This window comes from Mastigoproctus giganteus, chromosome 13, assembly GCF_048544385.1.
Source record: "Mastigoproctus giganteus isolate SK-2022 chromosome 13, ASM4854438v1, whole genome shotgun sequence".
NCBI lineage: Eukaryota > Metazoa > Arthropoda > Arachnida > Uropygi > Thelyphonidae > Mastigoproctus > Mastigoproctus giganteus.
In genome coordinates, this window is record NC_143587.1 from 1044360 (window position 1) to 1071132 (window position 26773).

A 26773-nucleotide genomic window follows, 5' to 3' on the forward strand; every position below is an offset into this window, starting at 1 on the left:
AAGTGGTGTCTATAATTGTAGTAAAAGTGTTACTTGATTTTTATGTGATTCCAGTTGTATTAAAGTTTGTATTGAAGAAGAAAGTCATGCCATACAGCATTTTCATTTTCTTATTTGGAAGAAATTCTCATTTCTTCCATATCCAAAAAGAAATGCATCATGTAATTTTTTTTCTTTTTCCCCAATTTAACTCTTTCTGGTAACTATTTTTATGCAAATCCTTAGAGGTTTTGAAGTTGAGTATTAAAATTAATTATCTGTGATCTGTTTGGGTATTAAATTATTAAATATATTTGTTAATTAGATAATACTTGAGAAGTGAAACAGATAGGAAACAGAATTTAGATGGCATGTTTAACCAAATAAGCCAACAGTTTAATTGAATTAATCAATCTTAAAACATGTGATATTAATAGTGCTGAAACTACAGAATGTTACATATTTAGGCAACTACTGCTACCATATAATTTTTTCCTATATGGTTACATCAATAGTAACCTAGATATGTGATGTGCTATACTTCCAGTATTACTTTTACATTTTTAAGAATGATTAATTGAAAATAGATTTTTGAAGCAACCAACATGCATCAGAATAAGTAGCTTTATTCTTTTTTCCTACCAAATCAAGCTGGCAGTTCCATTTAGTGATTTTACTAAATAAATAACCTTAAGATTTCTATACTCATAATAACTACTTTTGTAATAGGTGGTAAATGGACAACTTATCGAGTGATGGCTAAGGAAACAGTAGATAAGGCCATCACAGTTGCCAAACTGCAACCAAAATCAGGATGCCAAACAGATGGATTCTTATTAGAAGGGGCACATGGCTGGTCTCCAACAATGTTTATACGCATAGTTCAAGACTTTGGATTTGAAAGTGAGGTAAGTTTTATATTTAAAACCAAACATTCAATATGCCCATATTTTCCTATATGGTTATTCAACTCTATATATATATATATATATATATATATATATATATATATATATATATTTATAATTATTGATAAAAAAGTAAAGAAAGAAAGTGAAAACGACAATAACTGTAACTAATATGTAAATAATATGAGTCAATGCAGTTGTAAGCAATCATGTAATACACCCATAATGTTTATAATATTAAGGATAATATAAAGAACCATTAGAATAAGAAAATCAATCCAATAATAATACCATCAGGGACCTAAGAAAACGCAAAAAAATAAATAAATAAATATTATTTATTTATTTATTTACTTTTTACCGACAATCTAGATGACTTCAACTGGGGCCAAATATCCAGAATTTTTTTTTTTTTTTATGTGAACCCCAAACACGAGAGGTATTAGAACCTATAGTACTTAGGACCGTGCTTGGGTTTGAGGTTAAGAAGACGAAAGAAGATATTTGTTGACATTGGACTTGAACTTCTGTAGATTGTAATTTTCAGGAAATACGTATGAAGGAAGGTTGTTCCAGAAAACGGCAGTTGAATGAATAAATGAGGAAGATGAAAAGTTGGTTCTGTGGGTTTGAAGTTGGACATTAAATGGATGTTGGCTGGTGGCGACACGTGTTCGGACTGTTTTGAAAGAGAGAGCAGGAATTATAGAAGCCAATTCAGAAGAACAGTGCCCATGGAAGTATCTGTAGAAGAGGCATGCAGCAGAAACAGTGCGTCTATGAGAAAGTGAGTGGAGAGACTCTGTTAGAGATGAATCATTAATTAACCTAACTGCCCTCTTCTGAATGGAATCAAGAAGCTGGAGAGAGGTTTTGGGGGCACCACCCCAGATATGGGAACAATATTCCATGGCAGGGCGAATTTGCGATTTATACAGAGTGAGCAGCTGTTTGAAAGAAAAGTAACGCCAAGAGCGAAAGAGAAAACCAAGTTTTTTAGATGCAGAGGAAGCAATATTTGTAATGTGCTTGTGCCAAGAGAGGTTAGAAGTCAGGGTAATCCCCAAAAGAGATATATCATTTTGCCTAGAAATCGGAGTGTCACTAAAGATAAGTATAGGAGCAGAAGAATCCTTTTTGCGAGATATAAGACAAGACTGAGTTTTAGAAGGGTTGAAATCAACTAAGTTGTCTTTGCCCCACTGGAGAATTACCTGAAGATCGGCATTTAAGGAATTGGTAGCAGATTTTCGAGAAGTTGAAGCTGATTGAGCAGGACAAGGTTTCACAAAATGGAAAGTTGAATGCAATGTGCTATCATCGGCAAAACTATGGATAGGATTTTCAGTCAATGGAAGAAGGTCATTGATATACAAGAGGAAAAGAGTGGGGGAAAGAACTGAACCTTGGGGTACACCGGCATTAGTGGAGAAGTTAGAAGACAGAGAGCCATCTACCATCACCCTCAGTGAGCGATCAGAGAGAAAACTGGATAACCAATTACTAAAAACAGTTGGCAAACCATAAGATGGAAGCTTGTTTAGAAGACCTTTATGCCAAACATGATCAAAAGCCTTTGAGATGTCAAGAGCAACTACTTGTGTTTCACCGAACCTTTCCATTGAATTAGTCCATAAATGGGTAACATAAGCCAGAATATCTCCAGTGGATCGAGACTGACGGAATCCATACTGGTGATCGTTGATCAGACGGAAGGTTTCTAGGTAGTTTAAGAGTTGGCGGTTAATTGATTTCTCCATTACTTTAGAAAGAGTAGAAGTAATTGCAATGGGACGATAATTGTATGGGAGGGATTTGTCACCCTTTTTAGGAACTGGCTGGATATGAGCAAATTTCTAAGCAGAAGGAAAAACACCTTTGGAATAAGAAAGTGAAAAAAGGCGGCAAAGAATAGGAGTAAGTTCAGGAGCACAGGTTTTGAGAACAAGTGGAGAAATACCATCAGGACCTGGAGCTTTCTTAGCATCAAGATTCATTAAAATCCTTCTGATATCCTTTTGACGGAAGACCACAGGAGGCATTGAATGGAGCGTGTTGGGAATGGTGGGAGGTGTTTTACCAAGATCATTAATACATGAGCTGGAAGAAAAATGGGATGCTAGCAGGTCAGCTTTATCCTTGGCTGAAGTGGCAACAGAACCATCTGGTTTGGACAGAGGTGGGAGCAAAGATGGGCAAAAGTTGCGGCCAATAGCTTTTGGCAAGAGACCAGAATGCTCCGCTACCATTAGGGCAAGAAGCAAGTTTTCTACTCTTAGCCTGTTCAAACTCTAGTTTGGACTGGTTAATAACTGCTTTACAACTGTTGCGAGCTTTGGTGTAGGCAGAAAATGAAACTGAAGAATTAGAAACAAGCCAATTACGATATGCAACATTCTTCTCTTGGACAGCCTTAGCACATTTATTGGAAAACCAAGGTTTAGATAAAGGACGAGATTTTAAAGTGGAGTGTGGGATAAAGGATTCCATTCCTGCAAGAATAATTTCACTGACACGTTCTGAGCAAACGTTGACATCAGAAGTTTTGAAACAGTAATCCGACCAAGGAAAAGAAGAAAAGAAGTCTCGCAGGTCATCCCATTTTGCATTCTTGTAATGGCAAACAACACGTGGTTGGGAATAGCCATGAGATAAAGGTTCCATTGGAGAAGAGACAATCACCAAGTTGTGATCTGAAGTGCCTAAAGGACCTCTCACTTCGACCGTGTACTTAGAAGGGTTGTTTGTGAGAAAAAGATCAAGCGTATTGGCTGTATGATTAGGATTGTCCGGTATTCTTGTAGGTAAATGAACAATCTGTGCTAGGTCATTAGTAATTGCAAAAGCCTCAGCATCTCGACCTGCTGGGTCGGTGTGACTAGAAAACGAAAGCCAGCTGGAGTTGTGAAAGTTAAAATCACCAAGGAAAATTACTTCACTGTTAGGAAAGTTGGACTGGAGAAAGTCAAGTTGCAAAGAGAGGAAGTCAAAGAGCTCCAAGTGATTAGTGGAGTTGGGAGAACGGTAGAGACAACAGATGAATTTGACACAATGAGGTAGAGAGATTTTAAGCCAGAGAAGATCAAAGAGGGAGATTCCAAATTGCCAAGTCTCTGACAGGGAATATCAGAACGGACATATGCACAAGTACCACCTTTGAGGCGAAAGGAATCACACAGCGAATAATTTGGGCATCTGAGATGAGCAGTAGATGAATCAACCGATAACTGAGATTCTGTCAGAAAAAGTACATGGGGTTTGGCAGACTGCAAGTGGAAATGGACATCGTTGAGATTAGAATTGAGACCACGTATATTTGTGAAATGAATTAGGAAGTCCATGGGAGGTTTAGATCTTTTCGCAGATAAGCTTGCTCTATTAGTTTGACAATTCATGGTGTATTCAATAGTAAGAAAAAGTAGGTGGGACATGCTGTATGAAGTAATGAAATTTTTGGATATGGCATACATGTGGTAAGAATATACCCAGATCCTTGACATAACATGGCCTCGACAATGCTCCCCGCATACACACTACTCGGACTCCCTCCAGTCACTATCTGGCAGAGTAGAGGCAGCAAGATTATACACTAGCTGATCCGGAAGCTTCCTAGAGAGTTACCAATAGGTTCAGTCCGGTGTACTAACTAGTGGCCGGCCTGCGAACCCCGTTTTAGAGCTGTATCCTCGAAATGTAAGGAATATTGGATCTCGCCACGACGTTCATCATAACCTCAAAAGTCATCAATCATACTGCATGATGGAAGAGATAGGGAAAGGTTGACCGGAATTTAGCTCTAGAGACTAAACATGGGTTCCACCATTTCAAGCCTCCAATAAGCAAAGTGGTGGTATTTCACCGGTTGATGACAGTCATCTACCACCTAGTACTGCCTGGTAACATAGACGGGCGGCGTTCCTCCATGTGGTGTGGGCGCCACACCTCAACCCCTGCTTACGTTGGTTCACACCTGGGTGGTCACCCACCATATACTTCTGCATGGAGGTTATACCCAGGATTACTAACAGTCCCACCATCGTGAAGGTGCAAGCAGAGGATTTGGCTGTCACAGACCGTCCGGACTTCGCCGAAATTGGGTCCACTTGACTTGAGTTTCACCCGAGTATCAGTTCCATCAGCGTTTTAGACTCCCAGATAGCAAGTACAGCTTGTCTGGCATATCTGAGAGAATGTCTGTGACAACCTCAAGGACCTAAGAATGAAGGCAAAAAATGACAAGAGGTTCTCTGTTTCTGTGATGATCAATATATGCTAAGTAATTTAAATCTAAACCAAATATAAACCAGTATAGGCCGAATGTAAATTGAATATAAATAAATCGAAAGATGATAATAAAAGTTAAGAAAATTTAGAAATATTAGAATCAAAGGTAAGAAATATAAGTAAAATATAAGTAAAATGTAAATGTAAGCATATATTAATCATCGTTCACCCGACAGAGAACGTAATTTAATGATTAAAATAAGATTAAATATATAATACATACTACTTATTGACCGTATCTAGGACATAATGTAATAGTCGTCAAAATAATATGTGGTGCCCCCTATGTGATGGATACGGTAAAAATAAATAATTAAATTAACACATAGAGAAACATGCAGATAGAAAGAAGAAAAACTAAAGGAGTAGGAATAATAGAACCTGAACTCCACAAAGGCGAAAAATAGTGGTATAGATAAGAAATAGTTTCTCCTGCATCCTCAGATTGCCCTAATAATTTCGGAGAAATAAAAATAAAGAGTGTAGGACAGTTTAAAGACATTACGAGATATAAGTTGTGGCTCGGGTATGCCTGGGATCGCAAACCCGTTCCTATAGTAGGACCCTGAGCTGAATTTGCATGTTATCTCAGCATGAACTTAAGTAAATTTAAATGAATTTAACTATATTTTAACTATATATTAACTATATATTAAAAAAAAAAAAAAAAAAATGATACACTGTAATTTGCAAGCCGGTGTTATATCTAGATAAATTGTTATATCTAGATTTACTTAAATACTGCATAAGATCAGCATACAACCATAACATACTGGTTGAAGCATACCACATGCGGCTATTTACAATGCTTAATATCATATCTAGCAAATATAATCAATTGAAATTCATACAGGATAATCTATATAATACCAAATTAATAAATAGGCAGCTCAAAGATATACATGAACACTTTGTAATTACTCCCGTTGACAAAGCTGCTTGTAATTATGCAATCATATGTAAATCATATTATATAGAAATTTTAAAAAATGAACTACAGTCTAGCCATACATACAAACAGATAACATCTTCCTCTAATATCATAATCAAAAAATTAATTGCATTGCATAAAAAATTAAAGTATAATAACCTAAAATATCCATTTATATATGGCATACCCAAATTTCATAAAACACCGATTGCTTTTAGATTCATAACATCATGTAGAGATAGTTATGCTAAATTTCCCAGAAAAACGTTAGAAAAGTTACTTAAAATTATATTAAATAACTTAAATTAAACTATTATAATAAATAATAACTTACCTATTATAAATGCTCTAAAAAATAACAATATTCATCAAATACAAACATTTGACTTTAACAGTCTATTTACTAGCATTAATCTTGATAACTTAAAAGTCATCCTCCAGAAACTATATTTAGAAAATAAAAATGCTATAAAGGTTGATTTAACCTATTGGGATTCTCTAATAAAATTATGCATCTTTAATAATTATGTATAAATGCTCTAAAAAATAACAATATTCATCAAATACAAATACGGCAGAATATCGTTATACCTACAAGTGACTGGCACCCCTGTGGGGAGTCCAGCATCAAGCATAATCGCAAACCTTTATCTACATTATACAGAAAGAGAATTCCAAGATAACCTACTTATATATACATATGTAGATGATATGTGTTTTTAATTGTCCACATTTTCTCCAGGATTACAGTAAATTATATCCAGTAGAACTTGTATTGGAAAAAACTAATAGTTCCGATACTATAGCAAATTATCTGGATCTTCATATAGAAATATTCCATAATAATAATATAGACGTAAACATATATAATAAAAGAGATGCATTTAATTTTAACATAATCAGCCTTACAAATTGGAAATCTAATATATCAAAATCAGTGCATGCTAATATAATTTTATCGCAATGTCTAAGGATTGCTTATATCTGCAATAGTAATAAAAATTGTTCAGTGGGCTTAACAGCATTGTACGGCAGGTTGATCAATAATAATTTCCCTATCGCTTACCTGAAATATAATTTCAGGAAAGCGATAAACATAATTAATTTCAAAAATTTGTTTTCTGAACCTATTGTTTTAATATAATCGTTATATTTAGTGCCATGTATATATGTACATAGGATACACTTTGCATTCTTGGTGTCTTACGGCGTAGAAAGCTTGTACCCACCGGCTTGCAAATATACAGTCTGTCCTCGTATAACACGATAGTTGCGTTCCTAGAAACTCTCGTGCAATGCAAAATCGTGCAATATAAACAACAGGCCCTATGGGAAAAGTAGGGTTAGGTGCCGACCACCCAAGATTGAACACACATTTGGAACCAAAACATTACCAAACTCAATAATAATCGGGTAATTTTAATCTTTATAAAATACTTACATATTTCGCTCAAAGCGTTTCAAAATTTCACATTTTTGCTCTATCGACAGAAGCGGACTGGCCATAAGCCTTACGGGGGAAACCACGGTGGGCCGGATTCCAGTGTGATTTTGGCCATAAACCGTAGTATGAGGCCACTACAAATTTTCCCGGGTAAGAATTTTTGACCCAGTCCGCCTCTGATTATCGATATTGCTTCTTTTTTTTTCTCTCTGAATCTGCAGTGTCTTAGCCAGGATGCTTCCTTTTCACACCTTTTAAGTATTTTACTAATTTTTAGGGAATAAAGCACAATTACAAACGAGGTGGCACGCTTGATACACAGAAACAAAGCTGCGCGCGTGTAGCAACTGAATAAACAACACGGTAAAAGCCGAGATACGCTATTAACACCTCACATTTTACTAAAGCACATTTCTGGGGGTTCATCATCATCATCATCATCATCATGATGTGCTACGCACTGCTGCTCCTTCCCACCTGGATACGGAGGCGTCCTCTTTTGTAACTAATTTTGTTAACAGTATTCAATAAATAAAAGACTTCGTTCATTAAAATCTGTTTGAATACTTTTGAATATTTCATGAATACAAAAAATGCCACGCACTTGTTGCTTGAAATTACATTCAAATAATTTGTTGATTATGACCTATGAATAGTTTAAAAATGAAAACCACTAAATAATATCTTTGATTTTAAAAAGAATTAAAATTAAAACCACACATTGATTTCAAAATAATGCGTTAAATAAAAGTTAAAAAATACTTATAATTAAAAAAAAAAAACAGTTAAAGTTGCATTCTAATAATCATCATCATCATCCATTTTCAATCCACTGCAGGATGAAGGCCTCTCCAGCAACTTTCCAGTTCCTTCTGTTTTGAGCACTGGACATCCATTTACTACCCACAAACTCATGAATTTCATCTATCCATCTCCGCCTTTGTCTTCCAGGTTTTCTTCTAGCTCCTCTTGGATTCTGTTATTTTCTTAGTCCATCTGTCATTTCTTTGAGCTATGTGTCCTGCCCAAGACCATTTTAGTTCTTTAGTTTTGATAAGAATGTCCTTTACTTGAGTTTGTTGCCTAATCCATGTGTTTCTCTCCGGCCTCTCCAGCAACTTTCCAGTTCCTTCTGTTTTGAGCACTGGACATCCATTTACTACCCACAAACTCATGAATTTCATCTATCCATCTCCGCCTTTGTCTTCCAGGTTTTCTTCTAGCTCCTCTTGGATTCTGTTATTTTCTTAGTCCATCTGTCATGTCTTCGAGCTATGTGTCCTGCCCAAGACCATTTTAGTTCTTTAGTTTTGATAAGAATGTCCTTTACTTGAGTTTGTTGCCTAATCCATGTGTTTCTCTTCTTATCTAACAGTCTTATTCCCAATATGATTCGTTCCATTCTCTGCTGTGTAGTTCTCAGCTTCTCTTCCATTCTTTTGGTGAGTGCCCAAGTTTCACTTCCATAAGTCATGATGGGGAGTATACATTGGTCCATTATTTTACGTTTCAGACAAACTGGGATATTGCTCTTCAGTGTGTGACTATATTTCCTGAATGCTATCCATCCAAAATTTATTCTTCTCTTGACTTCCAGCCATTTATCATTATTACAGCTAATAACTTGTCCCAGATAAGTATATGACTCCACCTTTTCAATTACTGCTCCTTCAATCATTATTTCCCTTTCTGTGGCATACTTGTTCATCATTACTTTTGTTTTAGCCATATTCATCTTTAGTCCAAAATCCTTACTAGCTGTGCATAACTGATTAAGATTTTCCTCTAATTCTTTGGGATCATGGCTTATGACCACAATGTCATCTGCAAATCGTAAATGGTTTAGGTACTCTCCATTCACATTAACTCCTTTCTGCGACCAGTCTAATCTTCTGAAAGCTACCTCAAGGGCAGCAGTAAACAGCTTCGGAGATATTGTGTCTCCTTGTCGAACTCCTTTCTCAATTTTAAATTTCCTACTGTCTTTGTCTAGTCTAATAAAGGAGGTAGCACTCTCGTATATTTTCTTCAAAATCATAATATATGGAGTATCAATGCCTTGTCTTTCCAGTGCCCGAAACATTGCCTTACGCTGTATGGAGTCAAATGCCTTTTCATAATCCACAAATGCCAGGCATAATGGTGTTTTATATTCATTTGCTTTCTCCATTAGCTGTGATATTAAGTGAAGGTGATCCATAGTTGAGAATCCTGTCCTAAAGCCAGCTTGCTCTTAGCATTAGCATTAGCATAGGCATATGATGCAAGAAAGCAAGCTTATTCAGCATCAGCCAAAAAAAAAAAAAAAAAAAAAAAAAAAAACCCACTCCCATTTCACCCCTCCGTTCGTTCGAAATACCTGTCCAGTTGAGCTTTAAATTTGTTTAGGCTATCAACTTCAACAACAAGTGATGGAAGTCGGTTCCACCAACCAACCACCCGCTGGCCAAAGGCAAATTTCCGCACATCTATCCGACATCCGTCCTTCTTCAATTTGAATTTATGCCCTCTGAGGTGATTATTCTGAGCAAGATGAAGAATCCCATTGGCATTGAGCATGCTCAAACCATTCAAAGCCTTATACACCTCTATCAGATCACCTCGCCGGTGCCTAGTCTCCAGACTCTGTAATTTGCAAAACTTAAGCCTTTCTTCGTAAGAGCAACCCTTTGTTCCATTTACTAATCTTGTTGCCCTTCTCTGTACCCGTTCCAGCAGCTCTACATCCTTCTTGAAATGAGGCCTCCAGACCTGTATACAGTACTCAAGATGTGGCCTAACCATTGCCTTATACAAGGGAATAATCACCTCCTTATCCCTGCTAGAAAAATTCCTGTATATCATTGACAAGACACCATGAGCTACTCTTGCAGCTCGTCTGCACTGCTCAGAGAACTTCATATCTGCCTGCACAATTACCCCCAGGTCCTTTTCATTCTCCACCACTGTCAGTGTAGTACCGCAGAGTTGATACATTGCTCTGGGGTTACTGTATCCCATATGTAGTACTTTACATTTGTCAATGTTAAACTTCATTTGCCACCTCTCAGCCCATCTGTTCAACCTTTCCAGATCCTGTTGCAGCAGCATAGCATCAGTAGTGTCCTTAACGACCCTGCCAACCTTTGTATCATCTGCAAACTTGGACATTAAACTTGATATCCCATCATCAATATCATTCATAAACACCGAAAACAACAACGGACCCAACACTGAACCTTGAGGAACTCCACTAATAACATTAGTCCACGTTGAGCAGTGTCCATTGATTACCACTCTCTGTCTTCTGCCACTCAACCATCCCCTTATCCATAGCAGCAATTTGCCTCCAATGCCACACTGCTCCAATTTGTGCAGCAGTCTTCCATGTGCAACAGTATCGAAAGCCTTTCTAAGATCCAAATATATAATATCAAAGTTATTCCCTGCATCCAGTTCTTTTGTGACTACATCATAGTATCCAATCAAATTGGTCAGGCAAGACCTGCCCTTAACAAAACCATGCTGCGTCTGAGCTATAACGGAATTCTTGTCTAGATGATCCTGCAGTGCTTCTTTAACCAGTGCCTCCATTAATGTACCTGGAACAGAAGTTAAACTAACAGGTCTATAATTACTTGTGTCAGTCTTTGATCCTCCTTTGTGAATTGGGGTTACATTTGCACATCTCCAGTCTATGGGTACCTCCCCTGAGTCCAAAGAAGCTCTCATAATTATGGCTAGGGGTTTGCATACTTCCTTTGCTGCCTCCTTTAATATAACTGGATAGATCCCATCCACCCCAGGTGCCTTTTTTATGTTTATCCTCAACAATCTCTCCTCCACTTTCCTCTCAGTTATTACAAAATCATCCAGCTCACTGCCAATGTTTACTTTACCTACATCATTCTCCTTCCTGAATAACTCCTCATGCGTGAATGTAGATGCAAAATACTCGTTTAGATTGTTAGCCACCTGAGCAGGATCCTCAACTGTTGAACCATCAATATCCAGTGGACCAATCTGATTCATCTCTTTCCTTCTCAAGTTCAAGTATGTAAAGAACTCTTTTCTGTTTTTCTTTGCATCCTTTGCCAATGATTTTTCGTAGTCTGCCTTTGCCTGCCTAATCTCCTTTGTGACTTGGTTACAGACCAACTTATATCTATCATAGGCTTCCATGTCACCCATTAATTTGTATGTATCCCATGCATTTTTCTTCTCTGCCACATGTCTCATTAGTTCATCTGACAACCATTTAGGCCTAAACCTTGAACAATATTTCTTAGTTGGTATGTAGAGCCTGGTAGCTTCCAAGATAAGTTCTATGAATGCTTCCCATTTTGAGTTTGCTGTTGGTAACATCATCAGTTGGTCCCACTGCACAGAATTTAAATACTGTCTCAGACCATCATAGTCTCCTTTACGAAAACAAAAACCCTTCCCTTTACCTCTGATGGTAGTTACCTCCTTGAGTAAATCCCACTTCAACACACTGTGATCACTGCCACCTAGTGGTTCATTTATCTGCAGGTTCTTAATGCATGAAGAATCACTACTGATAATCAGATCAAGAGTATTGCTCCCTCTTGTTGCCTCACGAACATGCTGATGTAGAAAACAATCATCCAATAAATCCACAAAAGCCTTGCTAGTGTGCGAGTGACCAACCCACAAATTCCAGTCAATATCTGGGAAATTAAAATCCCCCATTATAAGACTCTCTGATTTACTGGCCCACTCTATTTCCCTGTACAATATCTTATTATACTCATCAGAGTCATTAGGCCTATAACACACTCCTACTCTCAATTTTGATTTCCCTATGCTTATGTCACACCAAACTGACTCGACACTGCCCTGTCCATCGATGTCGACTGGCTTCACTTCCTTGGACTTTATGTGTTTCTTAATTAATAGCATAACCCCTCCTCCCCTCCTGTTCTGTCTATCCTTTCTATACACATTGTATTCTCCAGAGGACTCTTTCGGTTGATTCTCATCCAGTATTCTTTCTAATCTGTTATCTGGGGGTTACTACCATAAAACAATAAAAACAATTTCCAGTTTCGTTTCTGCTAGTGGAATCTGTTATAAACTGGTAGTAAACTCCATCTAATTGCATTTGCAATTATATCGATAGCTGGAATTGTCGGTTTTTACGTTATTATGGTGAAATGTGTTTCCCCTTCACTGATATAAAACACATAAATACATTTTCAGAATCTTCTTCGTTCCTATCGTGTTGCGTTCAGTTGGGGTGATTCCGCGTTCGACTGCCATTTCTTGTAAACACAAAGGCGAATCGTGTATAAGCGAATTCGGTTCGTGTTATATAAGATAACGTTCCCCTATTTATAAATCGTGTATGATCGAATTCGTGTAATGCAAACACGTGTTAAACGAGGACTGACTGTATAGTTAAATTCATTTAAATTTACTTAAGTTCACGCTGAGATAACATGCAAATTCAGCTCAGGGTCGTACTATAGGAACAGGTTTGCGATCCCGGGCATACCCGAGCCACAACTTATATCTTGTAATGTCTTTAAACTGTCCTACACTCTTTATTTTTATTTCTCCGAAATTATTAGGGCAATCCGAGGATGCAGGAGAAACTATTTCTTATCTATACCACTATTTTTCGCCTTTGTGGAGTTCAGGTTCTATTATTCCTACTGCTTTAGTTTTTCTTCTTGCTATCTGCATGTTTCTCTATGCGTTAATTTAATTATTTATTTTTACCGTATCCATCACATAGGGGGCACCACATATTATTTTGACGACTATTACATTATGTCCTAGATACGGTCAATAAGTAGTATGTATTATATATTTAATCTTATTTTAATCATTAAATTACGTTCTCTGTCGGGTCAACGATGATTAATATATGCTTACATTTACATTTTACTTATATTTTACTTATATTTCTTACCTTTGATTCTAATATTTCTAAATTTTCTTAACTTTTATTAGCATCTTTCGATTTATTTATATTCGATTTACATTCGGCCTATACTGGTTTATATTTGGTTTAGATTTAAATTACTTAGCATATATTGATCATCACAGAAACAGAGAGCCTCTTGTCGTTTTTTGCCTTCATTCTGGGCGGTTGGCCCCAGTTGAAGTCATCTAGATTATCGGTAAAAAGCGATAATATTTATTTATTTACTATTTTTTTTTTTTTGCATTTTCTTAGGCCCCTGATGGTATTATTATTGGATTGATTTGCTTATTCTAATGGTTCTTTATATTATCCTTAATATTATATATGCTGAGCACTTCATACGAGTAAAGAAATTTTGGAATTGAATCTGAAAGTTTTAACTAAGAATGAAAAATACATAAACATTTGGCAGAAGTATATTTCCCAAGCAATGATTCCAGTTTAGAATCTGAAATAGAAACAACAACAACAACATTAATATTATAGCTGACATTATTTACATTTTGATGGTAGGCTTAATATGCAAGGCTCAAGGGGTAGAATTTTTTTCAGCCTGGTCTGTACTTGTTAACAGGAGAGACTGCTTCTACAGGGATGGGATACACTTAAATAGAAAGGGTGCAAGAATGTTTGCTTATGCTATCGAGGCAGTGTTAGGTGGGTCGGAAAACTGCTAGATTGGGGGGATACAAGGACTAATAGATTAACAGTAGCCACTGGCAGAGGTGAAAGAGATTCTTGCACTGCTTCTATTGGAATGAGCCGCAGCCTGGAAAATAAGATGCAGGATATTTCAGAGACTGCTGGGAATCATTGGGGTACAAATAAACACATAGGTTGTGTTAGGGTAGCTAAGAAAAAGAACAGGTGCATGTATACTTGCGTGTACACCAATGCTAGGAGTTTAGTAAATAAATTTGATGAATGATTAATTGAGGTATTGCTCAAAACATCAAAGGCAGATATTGTGGGAATTTCAGAGACGTGGTGTCACACAGATATAAGGAATGCAGAACTGGAATTTGTCGAGTACGATGTCTACAGAAAGGATAGACAGGATAGGAAGGGAGGCGGGGTTATGCTATTAGTTAAGAAATACATAAAATCTAAGGAAGTGAAGACAGTAGACATTGCTGGACAGTGCAGTGTCAAGTCAGTTTGGTGTGACATAAGCATTGGGAGATCAAAATTGAGAGTAGGAGTGTGCTATAGGCCTAATGACTCTGATGAGTGTAATAAGAAACTGTACGGGGAAATAGAGTGGGCCAGTAAATTAGAGAGTCTTATAATGGGGGATTTTAATTTCCCAGATATTGACTGGAATTTGGGGACTGGTCACTCACACACTAGCAAGGCTTTTGTGGATTTATTGGATGATTGTTTTCTAAATCAGCATGTTCAGGAGGCAACTAGAGGGAGTAATACTCTTGACTTGATTATCAGTAGTGATTCTTCATGCATTAAAAATCTGCAGGTAAATGAACCACTAGGTGGCAGTGATCACAGTGTGCTGAAGTGGGATTTACTCAAAGAGGTAACTACCATTAGGGGTAAAGGGAAGGGTTATTGCTTTCGTAAAGGCGACTATGATGGACTGAGACAGTATTTAAATTCTATACAGTGGGACCAACTGATGATGTTACCAACAGCAAATTCAAAATGGGAAGCATTCATAGAACTTATCTTGGAAGCTACTAGGCTTTACATACCAACTAAGAAATATTGTTCAAGGTTTAGGCCTAAGTGGATGTCAGATGAACTAATGAGACATATGGCAGAGAAGAAAAATGCATGGGATACATACAAATTAACACGTGACACAGAAGCCTATGATAGATACAAGTTGATCTGTAACCAAGTTACAAAGGAGGTTAGGCAGGCGAAGGCAGGTTATGAGAAATCTTTGGCAAGGGATGCAAAGAAAAACAGCAAAGAGTTCTTTATTTATGTAAACTCTAGAAGGAAGGGGATGAATCAGATTGGTCCACTTGATATCGATGGGTCAACTGTTGATGATCCTGATCAGGTAGCTAACAAACTGAATGAATATTTTGCATCGACATTCACACATGAGGAGTTATACAGCGAGGGGAATGCTAGAGGTGTATTCAACTCTGGCAGTAAGCTAGAGAATCTTGTAATAACTGAGAGTAAAGTGCAGGAGAAATTGTTGAAGATAAATACAAGAAAGGCACCTGGGGTGGATGGGATATATCCAGTTATATTAAAGGAAGCAGCAAAGGAAGTAAGCAAACCCTTAGCCATAATTATGAGAGCTTCCTTGGACTCAGGGGAAGTACCCATGGACTGGAGATGTGCAAATGTGACCCCAATTCACAAAGGAGGATCAAAGGCTGGCACAAGTAATTATAGACCTGTTAGTTTAACTTCTGTTCCTGGAAAATTAATAGAGGCACTGGTTATAGAAGCACTGCAGGATCATCTAGACAAGACTTTAGTTATAGCTCAGACACAGCATGGTTTTGTTAAGGGGAAGTCTTGCTTGACCAGTTTGATTGGATACTATGATGCAGTCACAAAAGAACTGGATGCAGGGAATAACTTTGATATTATATACTTGGATCTTAGAAAGGCTTTTGATACTGTTGCACATGGAAGACTGCTGCACAAATTGGAGCAGTGTGGCATTGGAGGCAAATTGCTGCTATGGATAAAGGGGTGGTTGAGGGGGAGAAGACAGCGAGTGGTAATCAATGGACACTGCTCATCGTGGCCTGATGTTATTAATGGAGTCCCTCAGGGTTCAGTATTGGGTCCATTATTGTGTTCTGTATTTAGAAATGATATTGATGATGGTATATCAAGCTTAATGTCCAAGTTTGCAGACGGTACTAAGGTTGGCAGATTTGTCAAGGACACTACTGACACTATGCTACTGCAACAGGATCTGGAAAGGCGGAGCAGATGGGCTGAGAGGTGGCAAATGAAGTTTAACATTGACAAATGTAAAGTACAACATATGGGAAACAGCAACCCCAGAGCAGCGTATCAACTCTGTGGTACTACACTGACAGTGGTAGAGAATGAAAGGGACCTGGGGGTGGTTGTGCAGGCAGATATGAAGTTTTCTGAGCAGTGCAGATGGGCTGCAAGAGTAGCTCATGGTGTATTGTCAATGATATATAGGAATTTTTCTAGCAGGGATAAGGAGGTGATTATTCCCTTGTATAAGGCAATGGTCAGACTGCACCTGGAGTACTGTATACAGGTCTGGAGGCCTTATTTCAAGAAGGATGTAGAGATGCTGGAACAAGTGCAGAGAATGGCAACAAGATTAGTGAGTGGAACAAAGGGGTACTCTTATGAAGAAACGCTTACGTTTTGCAAATTGCAGTGTCTGGAGACTAGGCATCGGCAAGGTGATCTGATAGAGGTGTACAAGGCCTTGAATGGTTTGATCATGCTCTCGGGATTCTTCCTCTTGCTCAGAATAATCACCTGAGAGGGCATAAATTCAAATTGAGGAAAGACAAATGTAGGATAGACGTGAGGAAATTTGCCTTTAGCCAGTGGTTGGTTTGTTACTGGAATAGACTTCCATCCCTTGTCGTGGAATTTGATAGCCTAAATAAGTTTAAGGCTCAGCTGGACAGGTATTTTGAACGAACAGAGGGGTGAAGTGGAAGTGGGTTTTTTTTTTTTTTTTTGGCTGATGCATAAGCTTGCTTTCTTGCATCAAATGCCTCTACTGATGATAATGGTTACTGATCTAAGTGTAGTCCTTTATTAGATTCATTATAATTGCCATTTCTGATGAGAAAAATTGTCACAGAATGAATGTTCTTTAGCTCTACCTTTATTTACACTTGGGTAAAATGCCCCAAATCATTTTCACCTTGATTTATTGATGCACAATCTGATGTTTCCTGATTCATACATAAGATAATGCAGATAATCTTCCTCATTTCAGAAGAACAGTGACCATAGAAGTATATATAGAAAAGCATGCCGTAAAAACTGATCTATGAGACGGAGTGGAGAGAATTTAGCATTAGTAGAGGCATACGATGCAAGAAAGCAAGCTTATTCCACATCAGCCAAAAAAAAAAAAAACCTCTCCCATTTCACCCCTCCATTCATTCCAAATGCCTATTAAGCTCAGTGTTAAATTTATTTAGGCTATCAGCTTCCACAACAAGATTATAATTTTTTTTAAGTGTTTCTCACCAACCATGTATTAAAATAAAACACGGAAACTGGAATGATAAAAACTGTATGTTTACTACTATATATTTACAATTAAAATACATAAAATATTTAAAATATATATACACATCAAATAAAATATATTAAAATACCGGGTTAAAAGCAATAAAACCAACCGTAGCTTTCGAAGGCTCCTGTCTTCTTCTTCAGCGGTAGCTTCCTTGTACTGCGGTGCATCCTAAATACCAGCAGGTTAATGGTCTAAATCACATGTTTCATCGCCACATGTTCTATTCTCCTGTGTGCTGGGACCGGAAGCGGCTCGGTTGCGTGTCATATAAAATTGTTCATCCCTTCTGAGGATCGTAGCCTCAAAGAGGGGATGAATCCGCAAGCCTTTGTCTCTATCCGCAAGCCTATGTCTCTCCACGATAGGAGGGAGTATATGATGAGAGCCCTGTCAATCAATTCGGCCCTGGAAAGATTGTGCAGGGCTCAAGGGGTAGAATTTTTTTCAGCCTGGTCTGTACTTGTTAACAGGAGAGACTGCTTCTACAGGGATGGGATACACTTAAATAGAAAGGGTGCAAGAATGTTTGCTGATGCTATCGAGGCAATGTTAGGTGGGTCGGAAAACTGCTAGATTGGGGGGATACAAGGACTAATAGATTAACAGTAGCCACTGGCAGAGGTGAAAGTGATTCTTGCACTGCTTCTATTGGAATGAGCCGCAGCCTGGAAAATAAGATGCAGGATATTTCAGAGACTGCTGGGAATCATTGGGGTACAAGTAAACACATGGGTTGTGTTAGGGTAGCTAAGAAAAAGAACAGGTGCATGTATACTTGTGTGTACACCAATGCTAGGAGTTTAGTAAATAAATTTGATGAATTTGAGGTATTGCTCAAAACATCAAAGGCAGATATTGTGGGGATTTCAGAGACGTGGTGTCACACAGATATAAGAAATGCAGAACTGGAATTTGGGGAGTACAATGTCTACAGAAAGGATAGACAGGATAGGAAGGGAGGAGGGGTTATGCTATTAGTTAAAAAACACATAAAATCCAAGGAAGTGAAGCCAGTCGACATCTCTGGACAGTGCAGTGTCGAGTCAGTTTGGTGTGACATAAGCATTGGGAGATCAAAATTGAGAGTAGGAGTGTGCTATAGGCCTAATGACTCTGATGAGTATAATAAGAAACTGTTCGGAGAAATAGAGTGGGCCAGTAAATCAGAGAGTCTTATAATGGGGGATTTTAATTTCCCAGATATTGACTGGAATTTGGGGGCTGGTCACTCACACAGTAGCAAGGCTTTTGTGGATTTATTGGATGATTGTTTTCTACATCAGCATGTTCGGGAGGCAACTAGAGGGAGTAATACTCTTGATTTGATTATCAGTAGTGATTCTTCATGCATTAAGAATCTGCAGATAAATGAACCACTTGGTGGCAGTGATCACAGTGTGCTGAAGTGGGAGTTACTCAAAGAGGTAACTACCATTAGGGGTAAAGGGAAGGGATATTGCTTTCGTAAAGGCGACTACAATGGACTGAGACAGTATTTAAATTCTATACAGTGGGATCAACTGATGATATTGCCAACAGCAAATTCAAAATGGGAAGCATTCAAAGAACTTATCGTGGAAGCTACTAGGCTTTACATACCAACTAAGAAATATTGTTCAAGGTTTAGGCCTAAATGGTTGTCAGATGAACTAATGAGGCATATGGCAGAGAAGAAAAATGCATGGGATACATACAAATTAACACGTGACACGGACGCCTATGATAGATACAAGTTGATCTGTAACCAAGTTACAAAGGAGGTTAGGCAGGCGAAGGCAGATTACGAGAGATCCTTGGCAAGGCATGCGAAGAAAAACAGCAAAGAGTTCTTTACTTATGTAAACTCTAGAAGGAAGGGGATGAATCAGATTGGTCCACTTGAGATCGATGGGTCAACTGTTGATGACCCTGCTCGGGTAGCTAACAAACTAAATGAATATTTTGCATCGACATTCACACATGAGGAGTTATTCAGCGAGGGGAATGCCAGAGGTGTATTCAACTCTAGCAGTAAGCTAGAGAATCTTGTAATAACTGAGAGCAAAGTGGAGGAGAAATTGTTGAAGATAAACACAAGAAAGGCACCTGGGGTGGATGGGATCTATCCAGTTATATTAAAGGAGGCAGCAAAGGAGGTAAGCAAACCCTTAGCCATAATTATGAGAGCTTCCTTGGACTCAGGGGAGGTACCCATTGACTGGAGATGTGCAAATGTGACCCCAATTCACAAAGGGGGATCAAAGGCTGACACAAGTAATTATAGACCTGTGAGTTTAACTTCTGTTCCCGGAAAATTAATGGAGGCACTGGTGAAAGAAGCACTGCAGGATCATCTAGACAAGACTTCAGTTATAGCTAGGACACAGCATGGTTTTGTTAAGGGGAAGTCTTGCCTGACCAATTTGATTGGATACTATGATGCAGTCACAAAAGAACTGGATGCAGGGAATAACTTTGATATTATATACTTGGATCTTAGAAAGGCTTTTGATACTGTTGCACATGGAAGACTGCTGCACAAATTGGAGCAGTGTGGCATTGGAGGCAAGTTGCTGCTATGGATAAAGGGGTGGTTGAGGGGGAGAAGACAGAGAGTGGTAATCAATGGACACTGCTCATCGTGGACTAATGTTATTAGTGGAGTCCCTCAGGGTTCAGTATTGGGGCCTTTATTGTTTTCTGTATTTATAAATGATATTGATGATGGTATATCAGGCTTAATGTCCAAGTTTGCAGACGATACGAAGGTTGGCAGGGTTGTCAAGGACACTACTGACACTATGCTGCTGCAACAGGATTTGGAAAGGTTGAGCAGATGGGCTTCGAGGTGGCAAATGAAGTTTAACATTGACAAATGTAAAGTACTACATATGGGAAACAGCAACCCCAGAGCAACGTATCAACTCTGTGGTACTACACTGACAGTGGTAGAGAATGAAAGGGACCTGGGGGTGGTGGTGCAGGCAGATATGAAGTTCTCTGAGCAGTGCAGACGAGCTGCAAGAGTAGCTCATGGTGTATTGTCAATGATATATAGGAATTTTTCTAGCAGGGATAAGGAGGTGATTATTCCCTTGTATAAGGCAATGGTCAGGCCACACCTAGAGTACTGTATACAGGCCTGGAGGCCTCATTTCAGGAAGGATGTAGAGCTGCTGGAACGAGTACAGAGAAGGGCAACTAGATTGGTGAATGGGACAAAGGGGTTCTCTTACGAAGAAAGGCTTAAGTTTTGCAAATTACAGTGTCTGGAAACTAGGCACCAGCGGGGTGATCTGATAGAGGTGTACAAAGCCTTGAATGATTTGAGCATGCTCAATGCTGATGGGATTCTTCCTCTAGCTCAGAAAAATCACCTGAGAGGGCATAAATTCAAATTGAGGAAAGACAGATGTAGGATAGATGTGCGGAAATTTGCCTTTAGCCAGCGGGTGGTTGGTGGGTGGAACAGACTTCCATCCCTTGTCGTGGAAGTTGATAGCCTAAATAAGTTTAAGGCTCAGCTGGACAGGTATTTCGAACGAACAGAGGGGTGAAGTGGAAGTGGTTATTTTTATTTATTTATGTTACTTTTTTTTTTTTTTTTTTTTTTGGCTGATGCTGCATAAGCTTGCTTTCTTGCATCAAATGCCTCTACTAATGCTAATGCTCTTAATGTTCTCTGTCGAATTAATCCGTAAACTCTCGAGCCATTTGCAGTCCCAGAACCTATGCGCCCAATCAGTGATGGTAGCTTCGTCTGGGGAGATCTGGTGTTGCTTCTCCCAAAAATGCTCGGCCATTGTGGACTTACTGTAATCTGCATTCCTTATTGCCTTAGTGTGCCCCCCCCCCTCAGACGTTCTTTGAGACGGCGCTTTGTTTCCCCTACATAACATTCCTCACAATCCAGGCACTTAATACTATACACGACCCCACTAACATTCTCTTTTTGAATGGGGTCTTTTACTTGTGACACAATTGTGTGCAGTTTCCGACCTGGGATCTGCACGCAACGCGTCTGATAATTTCTTAGTATCCTAGTTATATGCTCAATTAAGCCCGGATAGTAGGGAATGTATGCAGTAGCTATTGGCGTGAAGAGTTCGCCTGTCCTCTGATTTTCTCCAATATACTTTTGTATAATCCTCTGGGCGTAGCCACACTTTGCAAGATCCACCGTGACACGTTCATATTCTTCTTTCCTATCCTCTGAGGTACTACAATGCGATTTTGCCCTGTCTATTAAGGCTCTGACCACACTGTTCCTATGATGATTGGTCTGAGCAGAATTATAGTGAGAGTACTGGCCTTTACACATCGGTTTCCTATAGAGTTTAGTTTTTAGTTGTTGGCCTTCTCTACAGACCAATACATCTAGGAACAGCAAAATTTCTTCTTCTTCTACCTCCGAGGTAAATTGTATGAATGGGGAGAAGTCATTTAAAAAATTCCACATTTCATTTTCACTCCCCCTTTGAATAATTGAGAATGTATCATAAACATATCTCTTCCATGGGCGCATAGGGAGATCTTGACCATTAAATATTCTTGCCTCGAGCTCCCATAGCTAGATTAGCTATAATCACGCTATTGGGGGAGCCCATGGCTGTACCGTTAACCTGTCTATACAAAATATTTCCAAAGATCATGGTAATACTTGGGAGGCATAGTTCTATACCTTCACAAATATCTTCTAAGTTTAATTGCGTTCTACTACTCTATGTGGTGTTCTTGTGTAAGGCTATGTGTGCACAAAGCATTCCATGGTTGATAGGAATACAACTATATAGGAATAGGAATACAAGATATCATAGTTTCATTTTCTTCTATGTGCTGACTTTGTATGAAGCGCATCTTTGATGCTGAATTCAGAAGTTCCTACTAATGGTGGTTTCCTGGCCAAAATACTGTCTCCATTAGTAGGAACGTCCGAATTCAGCATCAAAGATAGCAAAGGTTTTGTGCACTTCATAAGAAGTCAGCACATAGAAGAAAATGAAACTATTATATCTTTCATTGTGACATCACTTTTTACGTGTATTCCTATCGACCATAGAGTGCTTTGTGCACACATGGCCTTGCACAAGGACACCACCTTGAGTAGTAGAACGCAATTAAACTTAGAAGATATTTGTAAAGGTATAGAACTATGCCTCTCAAGCACCACCATGATCTCCGGAAATATTTTGTATAGACAGGTTAACGGTACAGCCATGGGCTCTCCCATTAGCACGATTATAGCTAATCTAGTTAGGGAGGAGCTCGAGGCTAGAATATTTAATGGTCGAGATCTCCCTATGCGTCCATGGAAGAGATATGTTGATGATACATTCTCAATTATTCAAAAGGGAATGAAAATGAAGTGTTGAATTTTTTAAATGACTTCTACCCATTCATTCAATTTACCTTGGAGGTAGAGGAAGAAGGAATTTTGCCGTTCCTAGATGTATTGGTCTGTAGAGAAGGCTAACAACTAAAAACTAAAGTCTATAGGAAACCGTATATGTAAAGGCCAGTACTAGCACTATAATTCTGCTCAGACCAATCATCATAGGGAACAGTGTGGTCAGAGCGTTAATAGACAGGGCAAAATTGCATTGTAGTACCTCCGAGGATAGGAAAGAAGAATATGAACGTATCACGGTGGATCTTGCAAAGTGTGGCTACCCCCAGAGGATTATACAAAAGTATATTGGAGAAAATCAGAGAAGAGGCGAACCCTTCACGCCAATAGCTACTGCATACATTCCCTACTATCCGGGCTTAACTGAGCATATAGCTAGGATACTAAGAAATTATCAGGCGCGTTGTGTGCAGATCCCAGGTCGGAAACTGCACACAATCGTGTCACAAGTAAAAGATCCCATTCAAAAAGAGAGTGTTAGTGGGGTCGTGTATAGTATTAAGTGCCCGGATTGTGGCGAATGTTATGTAGGGGAAACAAAGCGCCATCTCAAAGAACGTCTGGGGGGGGAGCACACTAAGGCAATAAGGAATGCAGATTACGGTAAGTCCGCCGTGGCCGAGCATTTTTGGGAGAAGCAACACCAGATCTCCCCAGACGAAGCTATCATCACTGATTGGGCGCATAGGTTCTGGGACCGCAAGTGGCTCGAGAGTTTGCAGATTAATTCGACAGAGAACATTAGAGACAAAGGCATGCGGATTCATCCCCTCTTTGAGGCTACGATCCTCAGAATGGATGAACGATTTATCCTTTTATCCTTTCATTTATCCTTTCCCCAGTGCTTATTTTTCAACAAACATGTCTGTGACAACCTCAAGGATGTGGTTGAGGTTGTCACAGACAACCTCAACCACATCCTTGAGTCTGTGACACAACATGTCTGTGACAGACAAACATGTCTGTCACAGACATGTTTGTTATTTTTCAACAAACATGTCTGTGACAACCTCATTCTCTCAGATATGCCAGACAAGCTGTACTTGCTACCCGTGAGTCTAAAACGCTGATGGAACGGATATTCGGGTGACACTCAAGTCAAGTGGACCCAATTTCGGCGAAGTCCGAACGGTCTGTGACAGCCAAATCCTCTGCTTGCACCTTCACGATGGTGGGACTGTTAGTAATCCTGGGTATAACCCCCATGCACAAGTACATGGTGGGTGATCACCCAGTATACAGGGGTCGTAAGCAGGGGTCGAGGTGTGGCGCCCACACCACATGGAGGAATGCCACCCCTCTACGTTACCAGGCAGTACTAGGTGGAAGATGACTCTCATCAACTGGTGAAATACCACCACTTTGCTTATTGATGTTTAGTCTCTAGAGCTAAGTTCCGGTCAACCCTTTCCTATCTCTTCCATCATGCAGTATGATTGATGACTTTTGAGGTTATGATCAACGTCGGGGCGAGATCCAATATTCCTTACATTTCGAGAGTACAGCTCTAAAACGGTTTTCGCAGGCCGGCCGCTAGTTAGTACACCGGACCGGACCTATTGGTAACTCTCTAGGAGGCTTCCAGATCACCTAGTGTATAATCTTACTACCTCTACTCTGCCAGATAGTGACTGGAGGGAGTCCGAGTAGTGTGTATGCGGGGAGCATTGTCGAGGCTACGTTATGTCAAGGATCTGGGTATATTCTTACCACATGTACGCCATATTCAAAAATTTCATTACTTCATACAGCATGCCCCACCCACTTTTTCTTACTATTGAATACACCATGAATTGTCAAACTAATAGAGCAAGCTTATCTGCAAAAAGATCTAAACCTCCCAAGGACTTCCTAATTCATTTCACAAATATACGTGGTCTCAATTCTAATCTCAATGATGTCCATATCCACTTGCAGTCTACCAAACCTCATGTACTTTTTCTGACAGAATCTCAGTTATCGGTTGATTCAACTACTGCTCATCTCAGGTGCCCAAATTATTCGCTGTATGATTCCTTTCGCCTCAAAGGTGGTACTTGTGCATATGTCCATTCTGATATTCCATGTCAGGACTTGGCAATTTACAATCTCCTCTCTTTGATCTTCTCTGGCTTAAAATCTCTCTACCTCATTGTGTCAAATTCATCTGTTGTCTCTACCGTTCTCCCAACTCGACTAATCACTTCGAGCTCTTTGACTTCCTCTCATAGCAACTTGACATTCTCCAGTCCAACTCTCCTAACAGTGAGGTAATTTTCCTTGGTGATTCTAATGTTCACAACCCCAGCTGGCTTCCATTTTCTAGTCACACCGACCCAGCAGGTCAAGATGCTGAGGCTTTTGCAATTACTAATGACCTAGCACAGATTGTTCATTTACCTACAAGAATACCGGACAATCCTAATCATACAGCCAATACGCTTGATCTTTTTCTCACAAACAACCCTTCTAAGTACACGGTCGAAGTGAGAGGTCCTTTAGGCACTTCAGATCACAACTTGGTGATTGTCTCTTCTCCAATGGAACCTTTATCTCATGGCTATTCCCAACCTCGTGTTGTTTGGCATTACAAGAATGCAAAATGGGATGATCTGCGAGACTTCTTTTCTTCTTTTCCTTGGTCGGATTACTGTTTCAAAAGTTCTGATGTCAACGTTTGCTCAGATTGTGTCAGTGAAATTATTCTTGCAGGAACGGAATCCTTTATCCCACACTCCACTTTAAAATCTTGTCCTTTATTTAAACCTTGGTTTTCTAATAAATGTGCTAAGGCTGTCCAAGAGAAGAATGTTCCATATCTTAATTGGCTTGTTTCTAATTCTTCAGTTTCATTTTCTGCCTACACCAAAGCTCGCAACAATTGTAAAGCAGTTATTAATCAGTCCAAACTAGAGTTTGAACAGGCTAAGAGTAGAAAACTTGCTTCTTGCCCTAATGGTAGCTGAGCATTCTGGTCTCTTGCCAAAGCTATTGGCCGCAACTTTTGCCCATCTCTGCTCGCACCTCTGTCCAAACCAGATGGTTCTATTGTCACTTCAGCCAATGATAAAGCTGACCTGCTAGCATCCCATTTTTCTTCGAGCTCATGTATTAATGATCTTGGTAAAACACCTCCCAGCATTCCCAACACACTCCATTCAATGCCTCCTGTGGTCTTCCATCAAAAGGATATCAGAAGGATTTTGATGAATCTCGATGCTAAGAAACTCCAGGTCCTGATGGTATTTCTCCACTTGTTCTCAAAACCTGTGCTCCTGAACTTACTTCTATTCTTTGTCGCCTTTTTTCACTTTCTTATTCTAAAGGTGTTTTTCCTTCTGCTTGGAAATTTGCTCATATCCAGCCAGTTCCTAAAAAAGGGTGACAAATCTCTCCCATCCAATTATCGTCCCATTGTAGTTACTTCTACTCTTTCTGAAGTACTGGAGAAATCAATTAACCGCCAACTCTTAAACTACCTAGAAACCTTCCATCTGATCAATGATCACCAGTATGGATTCCGTCAGTGTCGATCCACTGGTGATATTCTGGCTTATGTTACCCATTTATGGACTAATTCAATGGAAAGGTTCGGTGAAACACAAGTAGTTGCTCTTGACATCTCAAAGGCTTTTGATCGTGTTAGGCATAAAGGTCTTCTAAACAAGCTTCCATCTTATGGTTTGCCAACTG

General features: G+C 39.1%; 1 protein-coding gene across 2 annotated transcripts in view; it reads left to right on the forward strand.

The window, feature by feature from the left end:
* Positions 1-26773, forward strand: part of Gpo1 (glycerophosphate oxidase 1) — a 428577-nt gene that overhangs the window by 311239 nt on the left and 90565 nt on the right. For both annotated transcript variants that reach the window (XM_090387948.1, XM_090387949.1), the window contains exon 12: positions 709-887. In XM_090387948.1, coding sequence (XP_090244074.1) covers positions 709-887 — 179 coding nt within the window. The remainder of the gene's footprint in view (positions 1-708; positions 888-26773) is intronic.